Genomic DNA, 23,931 nt, shown 5'->3' with positions numbered 1-23,931 from the left:
AGCCACTTTCATGCTCTAGTGGCAGAGCTGAATAATTGCAGTAGAGACCTTGTCACCTGCAAAGATTAAAACAGTTACTATCTGGCCCTTACAGAAGAAGCTTGCTAAAGAATTATCTTTCTACTCTCCCTGTGAAATACACGCTGACAAAATTGTTGTCTTATGAAGAGGGGATGAAAGAGTATGCAGTTAGAATCACAGCAAACGTTGTATAAATCAACCAATTCTAAAAAAGTCATTGTTTTCTGTTTTTGGTTGTTTGTGGTATTTGTCAGTTTTTAAATTTTAAACTTTTTTATATTGTACACTTTCTAATTCTCAATCAATATTCCATTGTATGCCTAATTTATTATTTTTAATTTTTCAATCTTCTTCAGTTCAGCTCAGTTCAGTCGCTCAGTCATGTCCGACTCTTTGCGGCCCCATGAATCACAGCACGCCAGGCCTCCCTGTCCATCACCAACTCCCTGAGTTCACTCAAACTTGCTCCTAAATTGTATAAGCTTCCTCCTTGGGGTAAGAAGGGCAGCAGTGTGATCAGGTTCAAGTTGAGTTTCCTGTGCTCCAGTGTTCTATTTCCTATATTCATGAATTTTTACCATGTCAGTATATCACCTGTCCTTCATTTCCATACTTCATTTACATTGCTTTTTAAACTTAAACAGCAGAACTTGTATGTCTCTAGAGTCACTGGATTGGTGTGCTGCTTGCATCTTTATAGACGGCCCTGTGTGGGCACACTGGCCTGGGGGCTTCACCCTGCAGATACGGTGTGGGGTGGGCTCTGTGCGGGGACAGAGTAGGCTGAACGGGGCACTGGTGGTGGCAGGAGGCCAGGGCGGTGGTGGTGGGCATCTGGGCAGGCCAACACCTTACCTCACCTCCCAGAGAGATTCTGAGCTTCCAGGGGCCAGCAGGGCCTTCTCTCTTGTACCTCCAGGGCCGGGCAATCATCATGGACACTGCAGGCTGAAGAGTGGGGGGCATATGACCTTCTGTCTTTCAGCACTGCTTTAAAGGACACTGTATCTGGCTGACACCTGACATTCTCAAACGAGATGGCAACTGGGGTGCCTGGAGTCCCTTCGGCTCCTGCTCGCGTACCTGCGGCACAGGTGTGAAGTTCAGGACCCGTCAGTGCGACAACCCACAGTGAGTTTGCCCTGATGTTTCCCAGTCTTCCTGGGTGGCAGCTGTGGTCCCCAAGGGCCCTTGCTAGCCTGCCCTGTCCTGCAAGACTCCTGCAGGTGTCAGTTCAGGAGAGGGTGTGAGAGCAGGCAACTCTGGCCCCTTCTCATCCTCCCTTGGAGGGACCGAGACTTAGGAAGCGGAAGGCTCACAGTCTGCTGGGGGCAGAGCCAGCCCTGGAGACTCGGAAACCTGGGCTGCTTCCTCCTGGCCTGCATCCTACTCTAGACCCCAGCCTGCTCTGCTCTTCCTGGTTGAGGACATCAAGACAGAAGGTGGAACAGAGATGAGGCGATGGGGTAAAGAGAAGGGCTCTCTCGGGCCCTGGGAGGCTGAGAGCCTGAGCAGGAGAGCGAATGATTGCAGTCAGCCTAGAGGCAGGGTCGACTGGCTTGCCACCCATGCCCAGCTGCCCGAAAGGAGAAAGCCTGGAGAGGTGTCCGAAGGCCCGCTAGGCTCCCCCCTTCACCCATGCTCCCTGTCCTGCCTCCCAAGCAGGCCCCAGCCCCTGTGCTATCCTCAGAGCTCCTCTCAAGCACCCTGGGGCTAGTACGTGAGCCTCACGTACTTAGATTGACTAGACAGGAAGTTAGAAACTCAGAGGCTACGGGGTGCTGGGCAAGGACTTTCAGGTTCCGGTCCGGGATGCACAGTCAGAGGAGCAGATCTGGCCTGACTTCCCCCTCTCCCCTCGCCAGGCCCTGACTCCTCCTGGCGCCTGCCTGATGCCGGGCTCTTGGGGCTCAGGGGACTCAGCCCAGGTCTGGCCCTAGGGGAGAGCATGCAGGTTGCAGGTACTGTAGCCTCTGTCCCTCCCTACATGTGCACTGTTGGGATGTTTTTCCCCCTCTGGCTGGTCCAGCTTTCTTAGGCAGCAAGGGTTGAAGGGCAGTAGTAACATGAACAAAACTGCCAGAACTACCTGCCAGCCCGTCTGTTCACAAACACCATCGGGCCTGCCCCCACCCTGGCCAGCGCCCCCGTTCCCTCCACATCAGTGACCATCAGACAGCACAGATGTGCACACGGAGCTCTGACCATGGTTTGCTTGTGCCAGCCTGGCCTGCGTCAGTGGGGAGTCTGTGCGGCTGCAGCCCCCAGAGCCCTGCAGAGCCCGGAGGGCCCCACACACCAGGGCACCCCATGGGCCTCCCCTTCCATGTGTCCTGGAGATAATGGCTGGGCCTCCCATTCCCCCATCTTGAGTTGCTGCTCCCTGTGCTCAGTAGTTCTTCCTGGGACGCTGGGGCCAGTGTGAAGACTTCTGAGGCTCCCCGCTGGGCCCCTGCTCCCTGGGTTGAGTTCCCTCTGTGTTCTTTGCCCTGCCACTCTTGTGACTGCAGAACTGCAGCTTGCAGCGTGAGCTCAAGCTCTCCAGTTTCTCTTCCTCCCGGGCTTCCCCTGTATTCTCCCACTCACACTCTCCTTTGGGATTATCCCAGATTTCTGTTTGAATATGTCTGTCTCCTGCCTAGGCTGGCCCCTTCCTGCCGTTTCTTGCTGCCCGATACCCTGGGCTTCCCATACCTACACACCCAGGCCTGCACCCTTCCTGGTAATGCCTGAGCTGTTGTTGTTATCTGTCTGTCGTCCCATCAGGGGCCATGATGTAAATCTCAAAGTCACCCTTTCACGGTCCCATTCAAACACTGAGCCTCTTGGTTCTTACTCCACAAATTCCTGCGTTTGTTATTTCCATTGACTTCCCCCAAGAACATGGCACTGTGCAGGGAGCCTCATGGAAGCCAGCCCCTTCCATCGTCCACTCTGCAATGCTGTATGCTGTACATCCCTCATCACAGCAGAGCATGACTTTTGCCCAAGACTCAGGTGGGGCCTCGGGTTCTGCTTGGCTCTGTCACACCTGGCAGATGGCAACACTGAAGCGCTCCGCTCCTCCAAAGGTGCTGGCCTGCCATGCTCCAGCACCCTGACCTCCAGGGGCACTTGCTGGCCACCAGCCATCACCTTTCCCGTGGGGTTAGTGCTTTGTGGACTGGTGAGATTCTCAGCAATGGAAGGAAATTACAGAGGCACAGCCCAAGTTTTCTTGAGGTGGAGGAAACCTGGAGATGTACCTAACACTTGTTGAGAACACCTGTAGCAGGATTCCACTCCTTCAGAATTACTATGAGTTCTCGCTGTGTGTGAGGCCCAGGTTGGGAGGATGTAGGGGAGGCTCACCCAGCTCCTCCACCCTGGGGCTTTTGGCCGGGGGTGTGGCAGGCCCTGCACACCCTGTTACAGATCAGTGCTGGTCCACAGCCAGAGCTACAGGAGCTGGCGTGGGGCCGGGGGTGCACAGGGGCTGAGTAGCTGCTCCCTTCCCTTGGGGCCCCCAGGAGGATTACCAGCCTCTCCTGAACTGATGCGCCGAGGCGCTGGGACAGGGCAGGGCTGGGTTCCTCCACTCAGCAGAGCTGTCCCCTCACCCCCAAGGGTCAGGCATCCCTGCAAATCCCACTGGTGGCACTCTTAAGTGCTGGCCTCTTCCTGGTGGCACCCCGTTGGAAGGCCCTCTGCTTTCTCCTCCAGCCCAGCCAATGGGGGCCGCACCTGCTCGGGCCTTGCCTACGATTTCCAGCTCTGCAACTCACAGGACTGCCCTGATACGCTGGCCGACTTCCGCGAGGAGCAGTGCCGGCAGTGGGACCTGTACTTCGAGCATGGTGATGCTCAGCACCACTGGCTGCCCCACGAGCACCCAGACGGTGAGCCCCGAGGGGGGCGGGCACTCGGTGGAGGCGCCAGGGCAACCTGGGCCACTGATTCTGCATGGGTGTGCCAGCAGAGCCTACCCTGGGCTGGGGGCTCATGGCAGGACTGCAGTCCCAGAAAAGCCAAGGATGCAGCAGAGAGGGCAAGCTCCAGCTGGCCCCAGGCGCCTGCAGTTGCCCTCTGGTGGACAAGGCTGGCATTGCACCATTAGCCCCACTCAGCAGCAGGACAGGGACAGGCCAGAGTTGTCCAAGCAATCAGGTTACCTTTGACCTCTCATCTTTCAGTGAGAACTCTCTGTTCTAAGTGACTTGAACTGGTTTAAGCACCAAAAGGCATTTGTTGGCTGCTGGAACTGAAAAGTCTGGTAGCTTCAGGCGTGAGAGTGTTTGTATTTCAACTGGATCCCATGCAGTTTCTGTTCCTTCCAGGCATCGAGCAGAGGAGGGAGGCGGGGCCTGGGGCCTGCTCGCTGTGTCTGTTGCCTCAGCTGAGCACCTGTTGCAAGCTCCACGTGTGCATGCGAGGAGAAGGCGCCAGAGCAGATAGGACCCCCCCACCACAGAGGGGGACTGTAGTCGGGCAAAAAATCAAGTAATGATGAGGTGTCTCAGTGACCTCTGAGGTAAACGCTGAGAAGAGAAGGTGCCCGGTACCCGAGACTGAAGCAAGGGGCATCTTCTGTGGGGCTACAGAGGTGGGCTGGAAAGGTCTTCAAGCAGAGACCTGGCAAACAACCAGCTGCCCTTCCCCTGAATACGGGGTTCTCTAGGTAGGACCCCCGCGATCTGAGACCTGGCTGCATCCACAGCAGCCTGGCTTAGCTGGAGGAAGCTAAGTCCCGTACAACAGGGTCATGAAGCAGGTTGCTGTCACTAGCCCTCTTTCCCTGTCTCCCCTGGCCCAGGGCAGACACGTGGGGTCGGGGGGCAGGTGAATCATAAGGAGACGCTCCTGGGTGGGAGTCTCTCTTTGCGAGGGGCTTCCCTTTGGCAAACTTAGGAAGACTATAAGAAAGTGAGCGGTGCAGCCAGCCAGCCAACACCGCCCTGCTTCCCTTCCAGGCAAGGAGCGGTGTCACCTCTACTGTGAGTCCAAGGAGACTGGGGAGGTGGTATCCATGAAGCGTATGGTGCATGACGGGACACGCTGCTCCTACAAGGATGCCTTCAGCCTCTGTGTGCGTGGGGACTGCAGGGTGAGTGCCCTAGGAGCAGGGGCAGCGATGGCTCAGGGTCTCGGCTTTCTGGGGCTTCGGGAAGACTCGCTGAGGTTAAGCATGCAAAGTACTGAAAACCGCACCTAGATCAGGGCAGGCTCTCAGCAAATGTTGGCTCCCAGCCCCTACTCCCTGCTGTCCCCCTCCATGACAAGGGTTTTCAGACTTGAGTCTGAGGAGCCACCTGAGGAGCTCAGGGCCCCACCTCAGAAATTCTGCTTGTGTAGGATGAGGCCGTGGCCCAGAACATGAGTTTCACCAGTGCCACAGGTGGCTCTGGCACACTAGGTCCCTGGGGACCCCCTTGGGAAGCGCTGCTGTGCCCCTGCACTCCGCTGGGCACTGGACAGCTTACTGTTGCTCAGCGGAGCCCGCTGTGTCCTTGTCGGCTTGGTTCTTTGCAGAAACGCTGTGAGTTGTTAACTGTTCTGTCTTCAGCTGCCGCAGGAGACAGCTATGGGCACACTCGGCGTGTTATTAGAGATGTGAGTGCAGACCTGCCCCCTTTCTAGAAACGACAGGGAGCCTCTGCAGCTTCTATAAATGTGAGACTGCAGTGTCAACGAGGCTGACTCCCATCTCACCTTCCTGAGAAGTGAGCATCCTCAGGGTATCTCTGGCAGAGAGTCTGCAGCAGGTCCCCTGGAGGAGGTGGAAGAGGCCGGAAGAACAGAGGAGTGGGGTGTGGCGTTGTGGGAGGAGAGCGCAGGGATTCTCTCCACACGTGTTTCAGTAGGATTGTAGACAGCACGGAGGGCAAGCCACGCATTCTGCTCACACTCCAAACACTCAACCAAGTATTAATACTTGAAAACAAAGACAGCGATGTCTCCTCCATACTTGTGGGAGTTTAATTAAGAGAGGTGACTGAATGATAACACAGAGAAGTCAAATGTCATTAAAGAAGAGCTTATTACTTTCATTTCCTGAGGGAATAGCAGTCTGTGCTCTGCACCAGGTTCAGTTAGGAGGCAGAAGGAGCAGGGGAAAGTCTGGCTCAAAGCTTTTATTGGGGTTTGCATAGTGGGAAAGGGGAGGCTGGCAGAATAAACAGCTTGGGGTTGGCCAGTTTGAATAATTCTCTGAGACTGCATTGCCAGAAACTGGATCTGTAGCCCCTTCATTGCCTAGAGACCCAGCCCTCAAAGGTCTTTGTAAGACAAAAGTCAGACATCAAAGAGCAAAGGGAAAGGCAGCAGTCTCACAAGAGGTGGTGATCGGAGGATCTTGAGGGGTGAACTGGCTCTGGGCTTCCTGGCAGCCAGGGCAAAGAGGGAAACCTGTGAAGCTACTCTAGAGCAGGCAGGGAGCAGAGCAGCTAGAGGAGAGGCTGTCTTCCCTGAGCGTGGTCATGGCTGTGGACGTGGCCTCAAGCAGTGTGCTCAGACCCTGGCTGTGCTCCCCACAGAGCTCTGCGGCGCTGGGAATGGTGTGCTGTCAGCAGGGCTGTAGCCAGTAAAAGGACTGGAATGTGTTACTGCCTCTGCCGGGTGGCCTTGGGCAAGGAAACATCCCTGCTCTGTGTGGAGCAGTGTTTAATACTAGAGTGGACAGTGTTGACAGGATTCACTGAGAGAATGAAGGCAGACGTAGTCCTACCAGCTCTTGTGTCCTGCCCACACACCCCAAGACAGACTGAAGAGGACAGCATTCCTGGGAGCAATGTGAGGGAGGGACTAAGCTCTGGGGGGAGCCCTGGAGGGCCGCTGAGTGGACGCCCGGGAGAAGGGCAGAGGCCATGTCTGATGTATGTTCATGAGGACGCCAGTGTGCTGTGCCGGGGCAGCCTCAGGACTAAGGCCTGGTAGCTCAGCTGGTAAAGAATCTGCCTGCAGTGCAGGAGACCCCGGTTCAATTCCTGGGTCAGGAAGCTCCCCTGGAGAAGGGAAAGGCTACTCATTCCAGTATTCTGGCCTGGAGAGTTGCATGGACTGTATAGTCCATGAGGTCACAAAGAGTCAGACACGACCGAGCAACTTTCGCACTAGGCTGTGCAGAGTCCTCTGCAGGTCACAGTGTCCAGATGACTGGATGAGTGAGCGGGGAAAAGGCTGGTCCTTGGGTGGGTGTCTTGCTGATCCCGTTTGTGATAACAATTGTCTTCTGTTCACACTGTCCGCACCGTTCACTGAAACCAGGGTAGGCAAGGCACGAGAGAGGCTGGAAGGAGACTCGAGGAGCCGCTGGAACTGCAGACACATTTATTTTCTGCTGGCTGACACGGCAGCCATAGCAGCAGACATAACCTAACACAACGTAACTGCACACAGCGTCTCTCCCGGCTGGCGCAGCAGCCACAACAGTATTCTCCCCGGGCTGACGCAGCAGCTGTCGCAGTATTCATGCTGTATTCTCTCCTCACGTGGCTGGCCCGAGGGACACAGCCGTGAGGCAGCAGTCACGGCCACTTTTTACGTGGAGCTCATATCCCTACAGCGCACGTAACTCGCGGCCAAGTAAGCACCTCGTGATGCGCATGCGCAGGGCTACAAATGCGCCCAGCTCTTACATGCTCATTATTTACAAAATGTGGGGTGAGAGAGCCTGCACACGCCGTCTGGGCCAATCTGCGCTCTCCCTGCAGTGGGCACACAGGGTCTTTCTTGCTCCAAAGCTCCCTCTCCTTCCTCTGCGTCAGGGACTGCCCATACCTGGGCTACGGAGGGAGCAGGCGCCAGGGCCCAGTGGGGAGCAGGGTCTCAGCGGGCACCGCATTTCCCCCACCCCTCTGCAGAAGGTGGGCTGTGACGGGGTGATCGGTTCCAGCAAGCAGGAGGACAAGTGTGGTGTGTGCGGAGGGGACAACTCCCACTGCAAGGTGGTCAAGGGCACCTTCACGCGCTCACCCAAGAAGCTTGGTGAGTGCACCCCTCCCTCCCCCTGCCCAGAGGCCCGTGCCTGAGTGTCTATAGTGCCTGACCCGGGGGCTCTCTGGGGAAGAGGGGCTCTAAGTCTGGGAGGGTGAGGTGGGGAGGAAATCTTAGGGGTCGCTGTGTCAGGCCCCAGGCTGGGTGGGGACAGGGAGATGCCAGGGTGTGGGGCGCACAAGGTAAGTCTTCAATGCCTTTATTTGAGGGCTCCCTCCCCAGCTCTCCAAGGCTTTCTAGCCACCACTGGCCTCCCCTGCTCTCTGCCCACCACTGCCCCCGGCAGGCGCCTGTGAGCGGGACCTTTGATGAGCTAGCCAGTGCAGCCTGTGGCCTAGGGAAACGTAGGCCTGTCCCAACAGGGCCACAGGAAATTTGGGGCTGGGGACCTTGGGGTCCCTGGCCAAGGTGGGCTCTGGGAAAACAGCCCTCTGGATGAACCTCCTTCCAGAGTGGTCCCTCCGCCTGGCTCTGGGGCTCTGGGTGGGCCTGCAGCGACTGACTGCTCTGCCTCTGACTTAAATGGGGAGAAGCCATTGGGTGGGCTTCCCAGGTCCTCACTGGTGAAGAAGCTGCCTGCCAATGCAGAAGACGTAGGGAATGAGCATTCCATCCCTGGGTCGGAAGATCCCCTGGAGAATGGCATGCAACCCACTCCAGTATCCTGGCCTGCAGAGGAGCCTGGTGGCCTATATAGTCCATGGGGTCACACAGAGCTGGACACGACTGACTGAGCATACACGCATGCACGCAGGCACTTTGGCCCAACTCTTTTGGAAGAAGGGCCTGGAGCAAACCTGTCAGACTCCACTCAGAGCTGGTGCTGGGCTGCTGCCAGCTGGCGCTCTGCACAGTCCCATGTGAGCGGGCTGCCTTTTGTTTAGGGATTAAGCTGCTGAGGTCCAGGGAGACCGAGCAGTTTGCTGAAGGCCTCGCTCTTGCTTGTGGCATCTTAGCTCCATGCGGGGCATGACTCCGGGGCTACTCATGAGGACACCCACCAAGGTTTCAATGGAAGAGGTTGAAGAAGCGCCGGGCTTTGAAAATGAGCCGGAGGGCTGTTGCTGTCTGGGATACACTAGCTTTCCCGTGGGCCCCTCTCTCAGTGGGCAGTCAGAGCCCGTCAAACACTGGGCCTCTGGAACCGCCATCGAGGACAAGGCCCTCCTCGCACTGTCCGCGTTTGACAGCCCCTCCCTTCTCTGTTGGCTGTGTCTCCCCACATCCCAACCAAGGTTACATCAAGATGTTTGAGATCCCGGCAGGAGCCAGACACCTGCTCATCCAGGAAGCGGACACCACCAGCCATCACCTGGGTGAGTGCCAGAGCCCAGACAACGCAGTGGCTCCACAGCCTGACTCTTCTGGGGGTCGGGGGCCTGACCGGGAGACTTGGGCTGCAACCCTATCTCCTCTGCCCCTGGCTTGGCCCAGCTGATGGGTGGATCTCTCCTTTAGTACTTTGCCAATGGAGAGGCCAGGGGTTGGGATCTGAGGGCTTCCCTCGGAGCAGTTTTGGAGGGACGTGTGTCTAAGACATGCTGCACCTCCCACCTCAAGGTCGAAGGGGATGCCCCCTGCCCACTGGAAGGCAGCGAGGTCCACAGCAGTGGGTGCCAAGGCCAGCTGGTAGACGGGCTCCCATGGTGTATTAGCATATTTTCATTTAGCTTCATTTTAAATTCAAGTGATTCTTTTGGAATAGACATTCCTGGCACCTCTTGAAAATTTGGATGTTCTAACAACTCGGGGTGCCCCTTCTCACATGGCAGCCCCTGTGGCGCTGTGCTCCTGCAGGCTGCGTGGAGCTCCTCACAGGAGTTCAGTCATCCATACCCCCCACAAGTTGCAAGGCCAAAGTAGGAAGTGATGCTGGGGGGTGAGTGAGGGGACCCCACACAAGTCCTTTCTCCTAGTTTGGGTCCCATCTTCTTCCCTGTGCCCTGGAGGCCAAACTGGGTCAGGGGTTCCATGACTGCAGGCATCTAGCACCCCTGCTGATGTGAGCAAACACCACTCTTTTTAAAATGCAAATGTTTCTTTCTTCCTTATTTTTAGAGGAGACTTTTATGTTGCTGTCCCAAAATGGACAGTTAGTACTACTTGTCTTAATTAGGAGGCAAATATAAAAGTCAATCCCTTAAAAAAAAAAGACACTTCTACCTAAACATTGTTTCCTGCCCAGGACCATCCCTGCGTACGAGGAGGGAGGGTTAGTGACAAGCTGGGGACCTCCTGGCACTTACCACGGCTCTCAAGGGAGTCTAGGAAACGTGTGCAGGGAACGGTTTCCTCACTGTTATCCCGTGATTTCTGTGCGCAGTCTGTGACCTCCCTGCTAAAATCTTCCAGCAGCCCCCCAGTAGCCACTCTCCACACTCTGGCAAGTGTAGGGCTTTGTGACCAGCGGATTCTCATCTCCTAGACATGCTTTGTGGATGCATAGTGGGTGGTCCCCGAGTCAGATCAGGGCTCGTTGGGATGTAGGGGACTGGTGGGGTACCAGGCTGAGCCATAGTTATCAGCAGGGTGGGAAGATGAATGAGACGTGTGCTCACCCCAGGGCAGGAAGCCCTGGTGTCCACCAGGTACCCCTCACCCCGGGAGCTGGGTCAGGGAGGGCAGTGGCTCTGAGACCCCACCGATTGCTCCAAGCAGACTGCAGGGACGTGGCCCTGGTGGCTGCTGAGTCCCTATCACGGAGCCTCTCCTCCAGGGCCTGAGGGGCAGATCCAGGAAACAGCCCCAGACCCGGCAGAAGGGCGGGTTAGAGGGAAACCTCAGCCCAATGCAGAGACAGAGGACAAGTTCCCAAGGCGGCTTGGGCTGTCAGTGGGACTGATGGGCCCCTGGAGGAGGGCAGTTGGAAGACACGGGGCTCCGCTCCCCACAGCTCCCCCAACCTGTTCAAACCAGTGAACCCGGCCGACCTCCCACGCTTCTGCCCCGAGTGATCATGGCTGTCTTCTGTCCTTCGGTCTTTTATCATTCAGCTGTCAAAAACCTGGAGACAGGCAAGTTCATTCTAAATGAAGAGAATGACGTGGATCCCAACTCCAAGACCTTCATTGCCATGGGTGTGGAGTGGGAGTACCGGAATGAGGACGGCCGGGAGACGCTGCAGACCATGGGCCCCCTCCGTGGAACCATCACTGTGCTGGTAAGTCAGACGGGGGCAGGCAGGTGAGGCGGGTGGCTGCTGGGGAAGGGGTGGGGCGGTGCCTGGGAGCCCTGAGCCGCCCTGCATCCTTCGGGCCATGTTCTGCACGGCCCCTGTGGCCTGACCTCTGAGCTGAGGCTCTCCATCTCTGTGTCAGAGTGAGGAGCCCACATGGAGCCAGCAGTCTGGCTTTGGGCCCTGTGTCCCTGGGCGACTAGAGACGAAATCCTCTGTAAGCATTTAGGTTTCCCCTCCACAAACAGTTCTGGGCGACATTCACGGCCACCTCTCGTCGTGCTTATTCTTGTCTGCTACTGCATTCAAACCCTGAAACTCCCTGGGGGAGACCGATGGGGCTCCAGGAAATTGGATGGCTAGAGCCAGCTCACACTAAGACTTTGTCTCTGAGCAGCGCTGGACCCCAAGTCCCCTGAGTCCAGGACCACAGGCTGCTCCTGGTGATGGGACACAGAGGGCGTTTGATTTCCTAATTCACTTTTGAAAGATTAGTTTCAGTTGCATATGCAATATATTTTATCGGTAAAAAAAAAATTAAAGCACTGCGGATATGGCTTAGGTGCCCTTTGCCCCTCTGTGAAGGTGAGCACCCCGCGCTGGGGCTTGGTGGCCCACACCAGGGTGTGCAGCTGGGGCTGGGGTGTTCACGCGCACTGTGCTCTGCTCACCTCGCCCGCACGCACTATCCATCTCCAGAAATGCCTCTGCTGCCCTGCCTTGGTCAGTGCACTGAGTCGGGCCTCAGTCCCTGCTGTTTCTGTGTTGAGAAATTCACCTACCGAAGGTATTTCTAATCTCAAAACTGGTACAGACATACCTCAGGAGAAATAGGTAGGTTTGGTTCCAGGCCACCACAGTAAAGTGAATATCACAGTAATGCAAGTCATGTGAATGTGTTTGTTTCCCAATGCATGTGAGTTATGTTATCCTATCCTGTAGTCTGTGAAATGTGTGATAGCCTTAGGTCTCAAAAACAATGTACATACCTCAAGTAAAAATAAAAAGCAAAAAGTCAACTGCAATAATAACATCAAAGGCCACTTGGTCAGACGTCACCATAATAAAAGTAATAATAATTGTTCTGCTGAAAGACTTACGTCCTGCTGAGACTTACTTTTGGTTTCAGGTTCAGAGGATTCACTGGCAAAATAAACACCCTAGGCTTCCCTGGTGGCTCAGACTATAAAGAATCTGCCTGCAATGCAGGAGACCCCAGTTTTATTCCTGGGTCTGGAAGATCCCCTGGAGAAGGGATAGGCTACCCACTCCGATTCTTGGGCTTCCCTGGTGGTTCAGACGGTAAAGAATCCACATGCAATGCAGGAGACCTGGGTTTGATTCCTGGGTTGGGAAGATCCCCTGGAGGAGGGCATGGCAGCCCACTCCAGTATTCTTGCCTGGAGAATCCCATGGACAGAGGAGCCTGGTGGGCTACAGTCCATGGGGTCACAAAGAGTGGGACACGACTGAGCAGCAAACACACAGCATTCTTAGTAAGCAAGAAATAAGGAAGTTTATTACATTAGTAGTAAGTTACAGTATGAGGACAAGTAATATAGCCAGACATCCTGGAGTGTGAAGTCAAGTGGGCCTTAGAGAGCATCACTGCGAACAAAGATAGTGGAGGTGATGGAATTCCAGTGGAGCTATTTCAAATCCTGAAAGATGATGCTGTGAAAGTGCTGCACTCAATATGCCAGCAAATTTGGAAAACTCAGCAGTGGCCACAGGACTGGAAAAGGTCAGTCTTCATTCCAATCCCAAAGAAAGGCAATGCCAAAGAATGCTCAAACTACCGCACAATTGCACTCATCTCACACGCTAGTAAATTCATGCTCAAAATTCTCCAAGCCAGGCTTCAACAGTATGTGAACAGTGAACTTCCAGATGTCCAAGCTGGTTATAGAGAAGGCAGAGGAACCAGAGATCAAATTGCCAACATCCGCTGGACCATGGAGAAAGCAAGAGAGTTCCAGAAAAATACCTATTTCTGCTTCATTGACTATACCAAAGCCTTTGACTGTGTGGATCACAATAAACTGGAAAATTCTGAAAGAGATGGGAATACCAGACCACCTGACTTGCCTCTTGAGAAACCTGTATGCAGGTCAGGAAGCAACAGTTAGAACTGGACATGGAACAACAGACTGGTTCCAAATAGGAAAAGGAGTACGTCAAGGTTGTATATTGTCACCCTGCTTATTTAACTTATATGCAGAGTACATCATGAGGAACACTGGGCTGGAAGAAGCACAAGCTGGAATCAAGAATGCCGGGAGAAATATCAATAACCTCAGATATGCAGATGACACCGCCCTTATGGCAGAAAGTGAAGAGGAGCTCAAAAGCCTCTCGATGAAAGTGAAAGAGGAAAGTGAAAAGGTTGGCTTTCAAGCTTAACATTCAGAAAACTAAGATCATGGCATCTGGTCCCATCACTTCATGGGAAATAGATGGAAAAAGAGTGGAAACAGTGTCAGACTTAATTTTTTTGGGCTCCAAAGTCACTGCAGATGCTGATTGCAGCCATGAAATTAAAAGACACTTACTCCTTGGAAGGAAAGTTATGACCAACCTAGATAGCATATTAAAAAGCAGAGACATTACTTTGCCAACAAAGGTCCGTCTAGTCAAGGCTATGGTTTTTCCCGTGGTCATGTATGGATGTGAGAGTTGGACTGTGAACAAAGCTGATCACCGAAGAATTGATGCTTTTGAACTGTGGTGTTGGAGAAGACTCTTGAGAGTCGCTTGGACTGCAAGGAGATCCAAGCAGTCTATCTCCATCCAACTGGTTGGAGATCCAACCAGTCTGATCTCCATTCTAAAGGAAATCAATCCTGGGTGTTCATTGGAAGGACTGATGCTAAAGCTGAAACTCCAGTACTTTGCCACCTCATGCGATAAGTTGACTCACTGGAAAAGACTCTGATGCTGGGAAGGATTGGGGGCGGGAGGAGACGGGGATGACAGAGAATGAGATGGCTGGATGGCATCACTGACTCGATGGACATGAGTTTGAGTGAACTCTGGGAGTTGGTGATGGACAGGGAGGCCTGGTGTGCTGTGATTCATGGGGTCGCAAAGAGTCGGACAAGACTGAGCCACTGAACTGAACTGAATATAGTAAATTGTTATACATACATTGCTACAAGAAATATATATATATTTGATATATAAATATATATAATATAAATTATATGTAATATAATATGTTTATATATTATATAAACATAATATATCAATTATATACATAATAAATATATAATATATGTAATATATTTATATTTATAATAATTATATTAATATAATAATATATAGTATAATATATTAGAGAAGAAAATGGCACCCCACTCCAGTATTCTTGCACGGAGGAGCCTGGAAGGTTGCAGTCCGTGGGGTCACTGAGGGTCGGAGACGACTGAGCGACTTCACTTTCACTTTTCACTTTCATGCATTGGAGAAGGAAATGGCAGCCCACTCCAGAGTTCTGCCTGGAGAATCCCAGGGACGGGGGAGCCTGGTGGGCTGCCGTCTGTGGTATCACAGAGTTGGACATGACTGAAGTGACTTAGCAAGCAAGCAAGTATAATATATACTATATATTATTATTATATATTATATGATATCTATTTATATAAAAATATAAAATATTTTATAAATATATAATATATATAATTCTATATTATATATATAATATATTATATTCTATATATGATATATATAATATAAAATATTTTATAAATATATATTTTATAAATTTATAAATTTTAAATATATAAACGTATGTTTATAAATATGTAAAATATATAATATATATAATTATATTGTATGTACAACTATATAATATTATTAAATATTATAATAAATATATAAGCATATTTTATAAATATATAAAATATATAATATATATAATTATATATTATATATTATATAAAACTACATAATATATATTAAATATTATAATATTTAATTAATTTCATTAATATATAATATATATTATATATAATATTATATATATATATATACTTTATTACATAATATTATATATTGTGTTCAGTTCAGTTGCTCAATCTTGACTGACTCTTTGTGACCCCATGAATCACAGCACGCCAGGCCTCCCTGTCCATCACCAACTCCTGGCGTTTACTCAAACTCATGTCCATCGAGTCAGTGATGCCATCCAGCCGTCTCATTCTCTGTTGTCCCCGTCTCCTCCCACCCCCAATCCCTCCCAGCATCAGAGTCTTTTCCAGTGAGTCAACTCATCGCATGAGGTGGCCAAAGTATTGAAGTTTCAGCTTTAGCATCAGTCCTTCCAATGAACACCCAGGATTGATCTCCTTTAGGATGGACTGGTTGGATCTCCTTGCAGTCCAAGGGACTTTCAAGAGTCTTCTCCAGCACCACAGTTCAAAAGCATCAATTCTTCGGCGATCAGCTTTCTTCATAGTCAACTCTCACATCCATACATGACCATGGGAAAAACCATAGCCTTGACTAGATGGACTTTTGTTGGCAAAATAATGTCTCTGCTTTTTAATATACTATCTAGGTTGGTCATAACTTTCCTTCCAAGCAGTAAGCGTCTTTTAATTTCATGGCTGCAATCAGCATCTGCAGTGACTTTGGAGCCCCAAAAAATAAAGTCTGACACTGTTTCCACTGTTTCCCCATCTATTTCCCATGAAGTGATGGGACCAGATGCCATGATCTTTGTTTTCTGAATGTTGAGCTTCAAGCCAACCTTTTAACTCTCCTCTTTCACTTTCATCGAGAGGCTTTTGAGCTTCTCTTCACTTTCTGCCATAAGGGTGGTGTCATCTGCATATCTGAGGTTATTGATATTTCTCCCGGCAATCTTGATTCCAGCTTGTGCTTCTTCCAGCCCAGCGTTCCTCATGATGTACTCTGCATATAAGTAAATAAGCAGGGTGACAATATACAGCCTTGATGCACTCCTTTTCCTATTTGGAACCAGTCTGTTGTTCCATGTCCAGTTCTAACTGTAGCTTCCTGACTTGCATACAGGTTTCTCAATATTGTATTATATATTATATATAATTATATAATGTATTATAATATATTATTATTATATATCATTGTTTATAATATATTAATTTAATATGTAATGATATTATTAATATAATATATAATGGTATTATATTATTTATATAATGGTATTATATTATTGATATAATATAATTAATATAATATATATATATATATGGTTCCGTTCCGTTCCGTTCCGTCGCTCAGTCGTGTCCGACTCTATGCGACCCCGTGGACTGTAGCCTACCAGGCTTCTCCGTCCATGGGATTCTCCAGGCAAGAATACTGGAGTGGGTTACCGTTTCCTTCTCCAGGGGATCTTCCCGACCCAGGGATCGAACCCAGGTCTCCCGCATTGGAGGCAGACGCTTTAACCTCTGAGCCACCAGGGAAGCCCATATATATGGTATACATTACTAAATCGGGAGCCATCAGATCTAACCTGAAGCTCCCAAAACTTGGTACAGCAGAGCACAGATGCCTGAACCCACACTCAGCGATGCTGGGCAGTGCCTGGAGCAGCAGTCTGGACCCCCAGTTGAGAGGTTCTGGGCAGTTTGTCCCCCTCAGCCCCCACCCCTTCTCTCACTGTGAGACTTCAGAACTCTGTTCAAAGCAGTCCTGCTTTTATTTCAAGCTGCAGGTACCTTCTGTGTGGAGATGCCACTTTGGCTATTATGTAGAAACCTTGTATGTCTATTCGTAAGTCTCAGAATGTCAGCAGCTCCCTGGGGTAGGGCAGATTCCAAGGCCCAGGAAGCTTCGTGACTTACTCCCTTTCTTATGACTTACTCCCTGCCTTATCTGCTGGCTCCCAAGATCTTTTGCCGTTTCTGCTAGTCAGCAGCTTGGCATGTAACTCCTTTCAGGGTCTCTGTTTAGTCAGTAGCTTTTGAAGCCTTAACAAGACTACTTCCATTAACTGGTCCAACAATAATGAAAACATTTGAGAGATTCTGGGAATTACCAAAATGTGACCCAGACAGGCACAAAGTGACCAAACGCTGTTGACAAGTGGTGCCAATAGACTTGCTGCATGTGGGGCTGCCATAAACCTTTAAGTTGTTAAGACATAACTTCTGTGAAGCACAGTAAACCGAAGCGCCTTGAAGCAAGGTCCGCCTGTGCTCTCGGCCGAGCTGGGAAAGTGAGGGCAGCTCCTGACAGGAGCGGAGCCAGGCGTGGTGCTGCTGCTTATCTCAGCTCCTACTGTGAACAAGCATCTGCTCGCACTCTGTTTACTGCCATGCTCCTTGCGTTTTTATGCTCTCAGAAGATAATCTCACTGTTTAAAATGTCCCCAGTTGTGATTGTGAAGTGTGTCTGGTGTCCCTCTGTGTGGAGGCTGTGGGTTTGCCCCATGGAGAGACAAGAATGCATGTGTTACTGAGCTTTGTCCAGGCACGAGTACCTGGGTGCTGGCTGTGAGTTCAGTGTTAACGAATCAATGGTGTGTGCTGATTAAGGTGTCTAAACAGAAACACACATAGAATATGCTTACGCATAGGCTGTTGATGAAAATGTCATGACCAGAGGTTCGCTGGCCCAGACCCCGTGTTCCCCTGTGAGCAGTGCTTCAGTACTGGCAGGTTCAGTGTTTGCTGGGACTTTCTAGAACCTGACTTCGGGAATAATGAGACTTGGCCAGGCATTCTCCTCGGGCTGAGCTTCCTAACCGGGTCTCTGGGGAGGGTGGTGGGGGGCGGGTGTATTCACCCCTGTCTCCGGGGCAGGTCATCCCGGAGGGGGACGCCCGTGTCTCGCTGACCTACAAGTACATGATCCATGAGGACTCGCTCAACGTGGATGACAACAACGTCTTGGAGGACGACTCTGTGGGCTATGAGTGGGCCCTGAAGAAGTGGTCGCCCTGCTCTAAGCCCTGCGGTGGAGGTGAGGGCCTTCTCAGAGCCGGGGCCCCAGAGGAGGTACAGTTGGGCAGGACGGGTCTCCTGGGTGAGGCGCTTCTTTCAGCCCATGGTCTCTGCTGACCGCCTGGAGTGAGGGCCGTGCCAGCTATGAGAACACTAGACCCACGCAGGGACCTTTACCCAGGTAACAAGGGCCCAGCCCCGGGTGGACAGGAAGGGCAGGTGCTCAGGGCCGCTGGCCAAAGGCAGCAGGGGGCATGTGTGGGGTTGGATGGCACCAGCACCCCCCCGCATCATCACGGGAAGGAGGTCTGGCCTGACAGGAGGCCACTGTGAGCGTGGTTTGGATAGATCACTGTGACATCGTGAGGCGGGTCACAGGAAAGACTTGGGCCCTGCTGGAGACCAGTGGAGAGGCCTCCTCTGCAGGTCCCTCCTAAGTTCATTCAGAAAGGCCTTTCCTTTCTGGGGAAGGGCTGGGTGCAAGGAGGTCCCACCTGCCTTGTACCTCAAATTTGGGTGCAATGTAACAGATAGGACGTTCTGATCTGCCCAGTGTATTCACTGCTCCTTGGGGGCTGGAGGAGATGAGAGGCAGAAGACACTCAGCCTGCAGGAGCAGGTGGCCAGGACAGACCACCTTCAGATGCAAGGCCACGCAGGGTCCCATACCAAGACGATACGGGGAGTTCTCCCAGTACTGCTGCCTAAGTGGGTGGCACCCCAGCCGTCCCCTGAGCCGCCCAGCCCTGGATTTTATCAGTGTGTCCTGTTGAGCCTCCCTCCTGCATTTCTCTTGGACTCATCTGCTGTTACCGTCTTCCCAGTCCTGGCGGCATCCTCACTACCTGACTGGCCCCCACTTTAACCTGTTAAAGGGGCAGATTAGACCATACCCTTTCCTGGTGTCATGGTTATCAGCAGATCCTTCTGCTCTTGATAAAGAACAAAATTCTCCTCATGGCCTCCAAGGTCCAAGCAACTCTCTGACATCTCCCTCTGCCACTGGCACTCCCAGCCCTCGCTCACTTGGCCCTGTCCATGCTGGCCTTAGCTGCTTTTCCGGACATGCTGTGCTTCTGCCCTGGGGCCTTTGCACAGGCCACCTCCTCCCCGGGGAGCCTCCTTCACTGCTTTCCATGAAACCAGAGCACTGGCGTCCTGTATTTCCGGGGGCACCCCCAGACGCTCAGTCTAGTTCAGGCCGCCCTGTCACATTCTCTCACGTCTAATGCACGAGGCTGAGATTTTGAGACTTACCCCAGCTGACATGTTGGACTCTATAGTTGTCTGTTATGGGGGTTGTCCCATGACTGTCAAATGCTGAGCAGCATCCCCAGCCTCTCCCTGTTAAATGCTGGTGGCGTCTCCTTTCCAGTTGTGACAACTAAGTGTCTCAGACATTGCCAGATGTCCCCAGGGACAAAATCTCCACCAGCTGAGAACTGCTACACTAGACTGGCCGAAGGAGCCTTGCCGACTGTGTTCCATGCTTAGTGAGGCTCTCAGTGCATATTAATCCAAGGTATAGTAAATGAATAAATGCTGGGAGAGGGAATAGAACCTTCCCTCCTGCCCCAGGAAGCCACCCAGGAGGCTGTTCTCCCTGGCCTGGCACCCTCGCTTGGCCGGGGGTGCTGGGCGGGCACCAGGTGGGACTCGCCTAAAGCTGCCCCACCCTTGCCCCATTAGCAGGACAGGGAGAACAGGGCTGAAGTGGCTGGAGGAGCCGCGCCTCCACGCCTGTGGGAGGGCCCGTGCTGTCCCATTGAGCCCCCTCAAGCTCTCATCTTCAGGGTCCCAATTCACCAAGTATGGCTGCCGCCGGAGGCTGGACCACAAGATGGTGCACCGAGGCTTCTGCGACTCCGTCTCAAAGCCCAAAGCCATCCGCCGGACCTGCAACCCACAGGAGTGCTCCCAGCCTGTGTGAGTGCCGGGGCTCTCTGGCCCCAGCCCCACTGGAGGATGGGGGAAGCGTCCTGGGGCTCCTGTGGACAGTGGCGCAGGATCTGGATTCTGGGCGGCTCTGGGCCCCGCAGGCCCTGAGAAGTTTCAGAGTCTTTCTCTGAACATGTTCTGTGGAGTCTAAGGTGTTTCAGGCCGTGCAGTGGCCTCCTCCTTCAGACTTGCTAGAAGGAAACAATGATATGCATCTTTGTGACCCCACGGACTGTGGCCCACCACATTCCTCTGTCTGTGGAATTTTCCAGGCAAGAATACTGGAGTGTATTGCCATTTCCTTCTCCAGGGGATCTTCCCAACCCAGGGATTGAACCTGCGTCTCCTGCACTGGCGGGCAGGTTCTTAACCTTTAGGGCCACGTGGGATGCTAGAAATGACAATAAGTATTGATGCTCAGATGGGGAAACTGAGGCTCCGAGGGTGTCGGGCTTGCTTCTGGCCCTGTGGTAGATGTTGCTTTCACAGTTCATCCCAGGGGCTGCAGCCTTGACCCTCCAGACCCAGAATTTGATGGGGCTGCATTTCTGGGCCCAGGTTCCTTTTTGCAGGGCCCCGAGCAGGGAAGATGGTGGGTAACTAGGCGGGTGGGGGCCCTTGGAGGACAGGTGCTGAGGGCGTCCATGCTGCTGCCCAGAAGGGTTGGTGAGGTCAGAGGGCTAAGAAAGGACAGAGGCCACCCCAAACCAGGGTCTCCCAGCAGTGAGCACGCTTGGGGTTCATGGACCGCAGGACCTCAGGCAGGGGTGCAGCTAGCCTCCAGGGCAGCTTCCTGACACAGGGAGGATGCGCCTGGAGGAACAGGCTGCCTTGCCCCTGCCCTCCGGGGCTTCTCCAGGGGCTGACCGTGTGCCGTGTGCCCCGGCAGGTGGGTCGCGGGCGAGTGGGAGCCGTGCAGCCGGAGCTGCGGGCGGACAGGCGTGCAGATCCGCTCCGTGCGCTGCGTTCAGCCGCTGCACAACAACACCACCCGCTCCATGCACACCAAGCACTGCAATGACGCCCGGCCCGAGGGCCGCCGGGCCTGCAACCGCGAGCTGTGCCCCGGTCGGTGGCGGGCTGGATCCTGGTCCCAGGTGAGCAGCTCCCAGGCCCTGTGTCCGCAGCCCTGAAACCAGGCTTGGGTGGGACTGAAGGGGCCAGGGTGATTCGCCTTGGCCTGGATGCCGTTCTTGCCCCAGGCCATGTCCTGTAGGTCTCAGGGCACCCATGCTTCCCTGGCTGGTGTTCTGTGTGAAACTCAGAGGAATGTGTATCTTTCCTCTGCAGGGCAGAGGCTCCTATGTGCTATGGGGGGCTGGAACCCAGAAGACTAGGGGCAGCCTGAGCTCCAAGATGCAAAAGGGGGCCTGGGCCTTTGTCTCTGGGGGCAGAACTGTGGCTAAAAGGCCAGTCAGACTTGCAAGAGGGGACATGAGCAAAGGAGGGCTTAGATCTGGCTGAAAAAATAGTGAGGATAGTCTCAGGGGCTGGAGGAGAGTTCTGGGGGCAAGGCTGAGCTGACTGAGTGCTGACATCCAGCCCACACGCCTGCTGGGTCAGGGGTTGCCAAGACCAGCTTTGGGCTCAAAGATTCCCACAGAAGCTGCTATAGTCATGGTTATGCTTTATTAAAATGAAAGTTTTGTTGTCACTTAGTCGTGTCTGACTCTTTACAACCCCATGGACCACAGAATGCCAGGCTTCCTTGTCCATCACCAACTCCTGGAGCTTGCTCAAACTTATCTCCATTGAATCAGTGATGCCATCCAACCATCTCATCCTCTGTCGTCCCCTTCTCCTGCCTTCAATCTTTCCAAACATCAAGGTCTTTTCTAATGAGTCGGCTCTTTGCCCCAGGTGGCCAAAGTATTGGAGCTTCAGTATCAGTCCTTTAATGAATATTCAGAGTTGATTTCCTTTAGGATTGACTGGTTTGATCTCCTTGCAGTCCAAGGGACTCTCAAGAGTCTTCTCCATCACCACAGTTCAAAAGCATCAATTCTTCACCACTCAGCTTTCTTTATAGTCCAACTCTCACATCCATACATGACTACTGGAAAAACCATAGCCTTGACTAGAAGGACTTTTGTTGGCAAAGTAATGTCTCTTCTTTTTAATACAATGTCTAGGTTGGTCATAGCTTTCCTTCCAAGGAGCAAGCATCTTTTCACTTCATGGTTGCAGTCACCATCTGCAGTAAATTTTGGAGTCCAAAAAAATAAAGTCTGTCATTGTTTCCCCATCTATTTGCCAAGAAGTGGTGGGACCAGAGGCCATGATCTTCATGTTTTGAATGTTGAATTTTAAGCCAGCTTTTTCACTCTCCTCTTTCACTTTCATCAAGAGGCTTTTGAGTTCCTCTTCACTTTCTGACATAATGGTGGTGTCATCTGCATATCTGAGGTTATTGATATTTCTCCAGCAATCTTGATTCAGCTTTTGCTTCATCTAGCCTGACATTTCACATGATATACTCTGCATATAAGTTAAATAAGCAGAGGGACAATATACAGCCTTGACATACTCCTTTACCAGTTAGGAACCAGTCTCTTGTTCCATGTCTGGTTCTAACTGTTGCTTCTTGACCTGCATACAGGTTCCTCAGGAGGCAGGTGAGATGATCTGGTATTCCCATCTCTTTAAGAATTTTCCACAGATTGTTGTGATCCACACAGTCAAAGGCTTTAGCATAGTCGATGAGACAGTAGTAGATGTTTTTCTGGAACTCTCTTTCTTTTTCTATGATCCAACCGATGTTGGCAATTTGATCTCCGGTTCCTCTGCCTTTTCTAATCCAACTTCAGCATCTTGGAGTTCATGGTTCACGTACAGAGTAGAATCAGCAAAGGGAAAAAGCACTTGGGTGAAGTCTGGAAGAAACCATGCACAAGCATCCAGGTGTCCAGGGTTTTCACTGGGGATCATTCATGGAAGCACAGGGTGCCTGCATGACTGACACCCATTACTAAAGCCCTGGACCCCAGAAGGAAGCAGATGCTCACCACAAATCATATTTTTGGTGTAAACCAACCAAAAAAGTTGGTACAGCCTGATTCAGGACCTCAGGCACACAGGTATGCTCTTACCAGACAGACTGTTCCATGAGCTTGGTTCCCAGTAGTTGACCAAGGGCCAGTCCTGAAAACAGGCCTTTCTTGGGACTGGGTAGGTTCAAGCAACCCAGTCTGCTGAGTCAGCCCTTTCTCACACAGGAGGCAAGAACTTGAGAATCATCCTTTGGCTCAGCTGGGCTGAGCTGTGAGCAGAGCCAGGAGTCTGGGCATGACGGCTTCTTCTGGCCCCTCCCAGTGCGGTGACGCCAAGGGGGCCAGAGACTGGAGGGAATGGTGCGGGTGCTGGTTGTACAGAGCTCTGTGTCCAGGGGGAGGGAGCGTTCTCTGCCAACGCCTCCTGCACGCAGGCAGAGCTTTCCTGGTGATCCCCAGTGCATAGCCGTTTCTCTGGGCTATATCCTTCTCCTCTAGACGGAGAAGGGAAGCGCTTGTTGAGAGTCCAGAAGTGCCAGGCTCTATCTGGCCCTGCATATTTGTTCCCTCCAACTCAATTTAGAGCCCAAGAGCCTGAGGCAGCTGCCAGAGGCTAGGGCAAGGCCGGGCAGACCTCTAGCTCACACTCTCCCCTCTGTCCCTCTCCACCTCCCAAGTATCATGGGGTCACCCACCTGGGGAGCCCTTGCAGACCTAGCCTAGAGTGGGAGGTGGTTCCTGACTGGTACTCTCTGTCTGCAGTGTTCAGTAACCTGTGGAAATGGCACCCAGGAACGGCCGGTGCTCTGCCGAACTGCGGACGACAACTTCGGGGTGTGCCGGGAGGAGCGGCCTGAGACGGCAAGGATCTGCAGGCTTGGCCCCTGCCCCCGTAAGCCCTCTGCAT

General features: G+C 52.4%; 1 protein-coding gene across 1 annotated transcript in view; it reads left to right on the top strand.

Annotated features, from left to right (window-relative positions):
- Nucleotides 1-23,931, top strand: part of ADAMTS2 (ADAM metallopeptidase with thrombospondin type 1 motif 2) — a 255,613-nt gene that overhangs the window by 219,740 nt on the left and 11,942 nt on the right. The window contains exons 11-20 of the mRNA XM_055429192.2: nucleotides 1,007-1,152; nucleotides 3,724-3,899; nucleotides 4,971-5,104; nucleotides 7,860-7,983; nucleotides 9,228-9,308; nucleotides 10,986-11,152; nucleotides 17,956-18,115; nucleotides 19,890-20,022; nucleotides 20,924-21,131; nucleotides 23,787-23,916. Coding sequence (XP_055285167.2) covers nucleotides 1,007-1,152; nucleotides 3,724-3,899; nucleotides 4,971-5,104; nucleotides 7,860-7,983; nucleotides 9,228-9,308; nucleotides 10,986-11,152; nucleotides 17,956-18,115; nucleotides 19,890-20,022; nucleotides 20,924-21,131; nucleotides 23,787-23,916 — 1,459 coding nt within the window. The remainder of the gene's footprint in view (nucleotides 1-1,006; nucleotides 1,153-3,723; nucleotides 3,900-4,970; nucleotides 5,105-7,859; nucleotides 7,984-9,227; nucleotides 9,309-10,985; nucleotides 11,153-17,955; nucleotides 18,116-19,889; nucleotides 20,023-20,923; nucleotides 21,132-23,786; nucleotides 23,917-23,931) is intronic.

This window comes from Moschus berezovskii, chromosome 8, assembly GCF_049115385.1.
Source record: "Moschus berezovskii isolate FMDL1 chromosome 8, NW_MosBer_1.0, whole genome shotgun sequence".
NCBI lineage: Eukaryota > Metazoa > Chordata > Mammalia > Artiodactyla > Moschidae > Moschus > Moschus berezovskii.
This window is presented reverse-complemented; position numbering and strand designations above follow the sequence as displayed.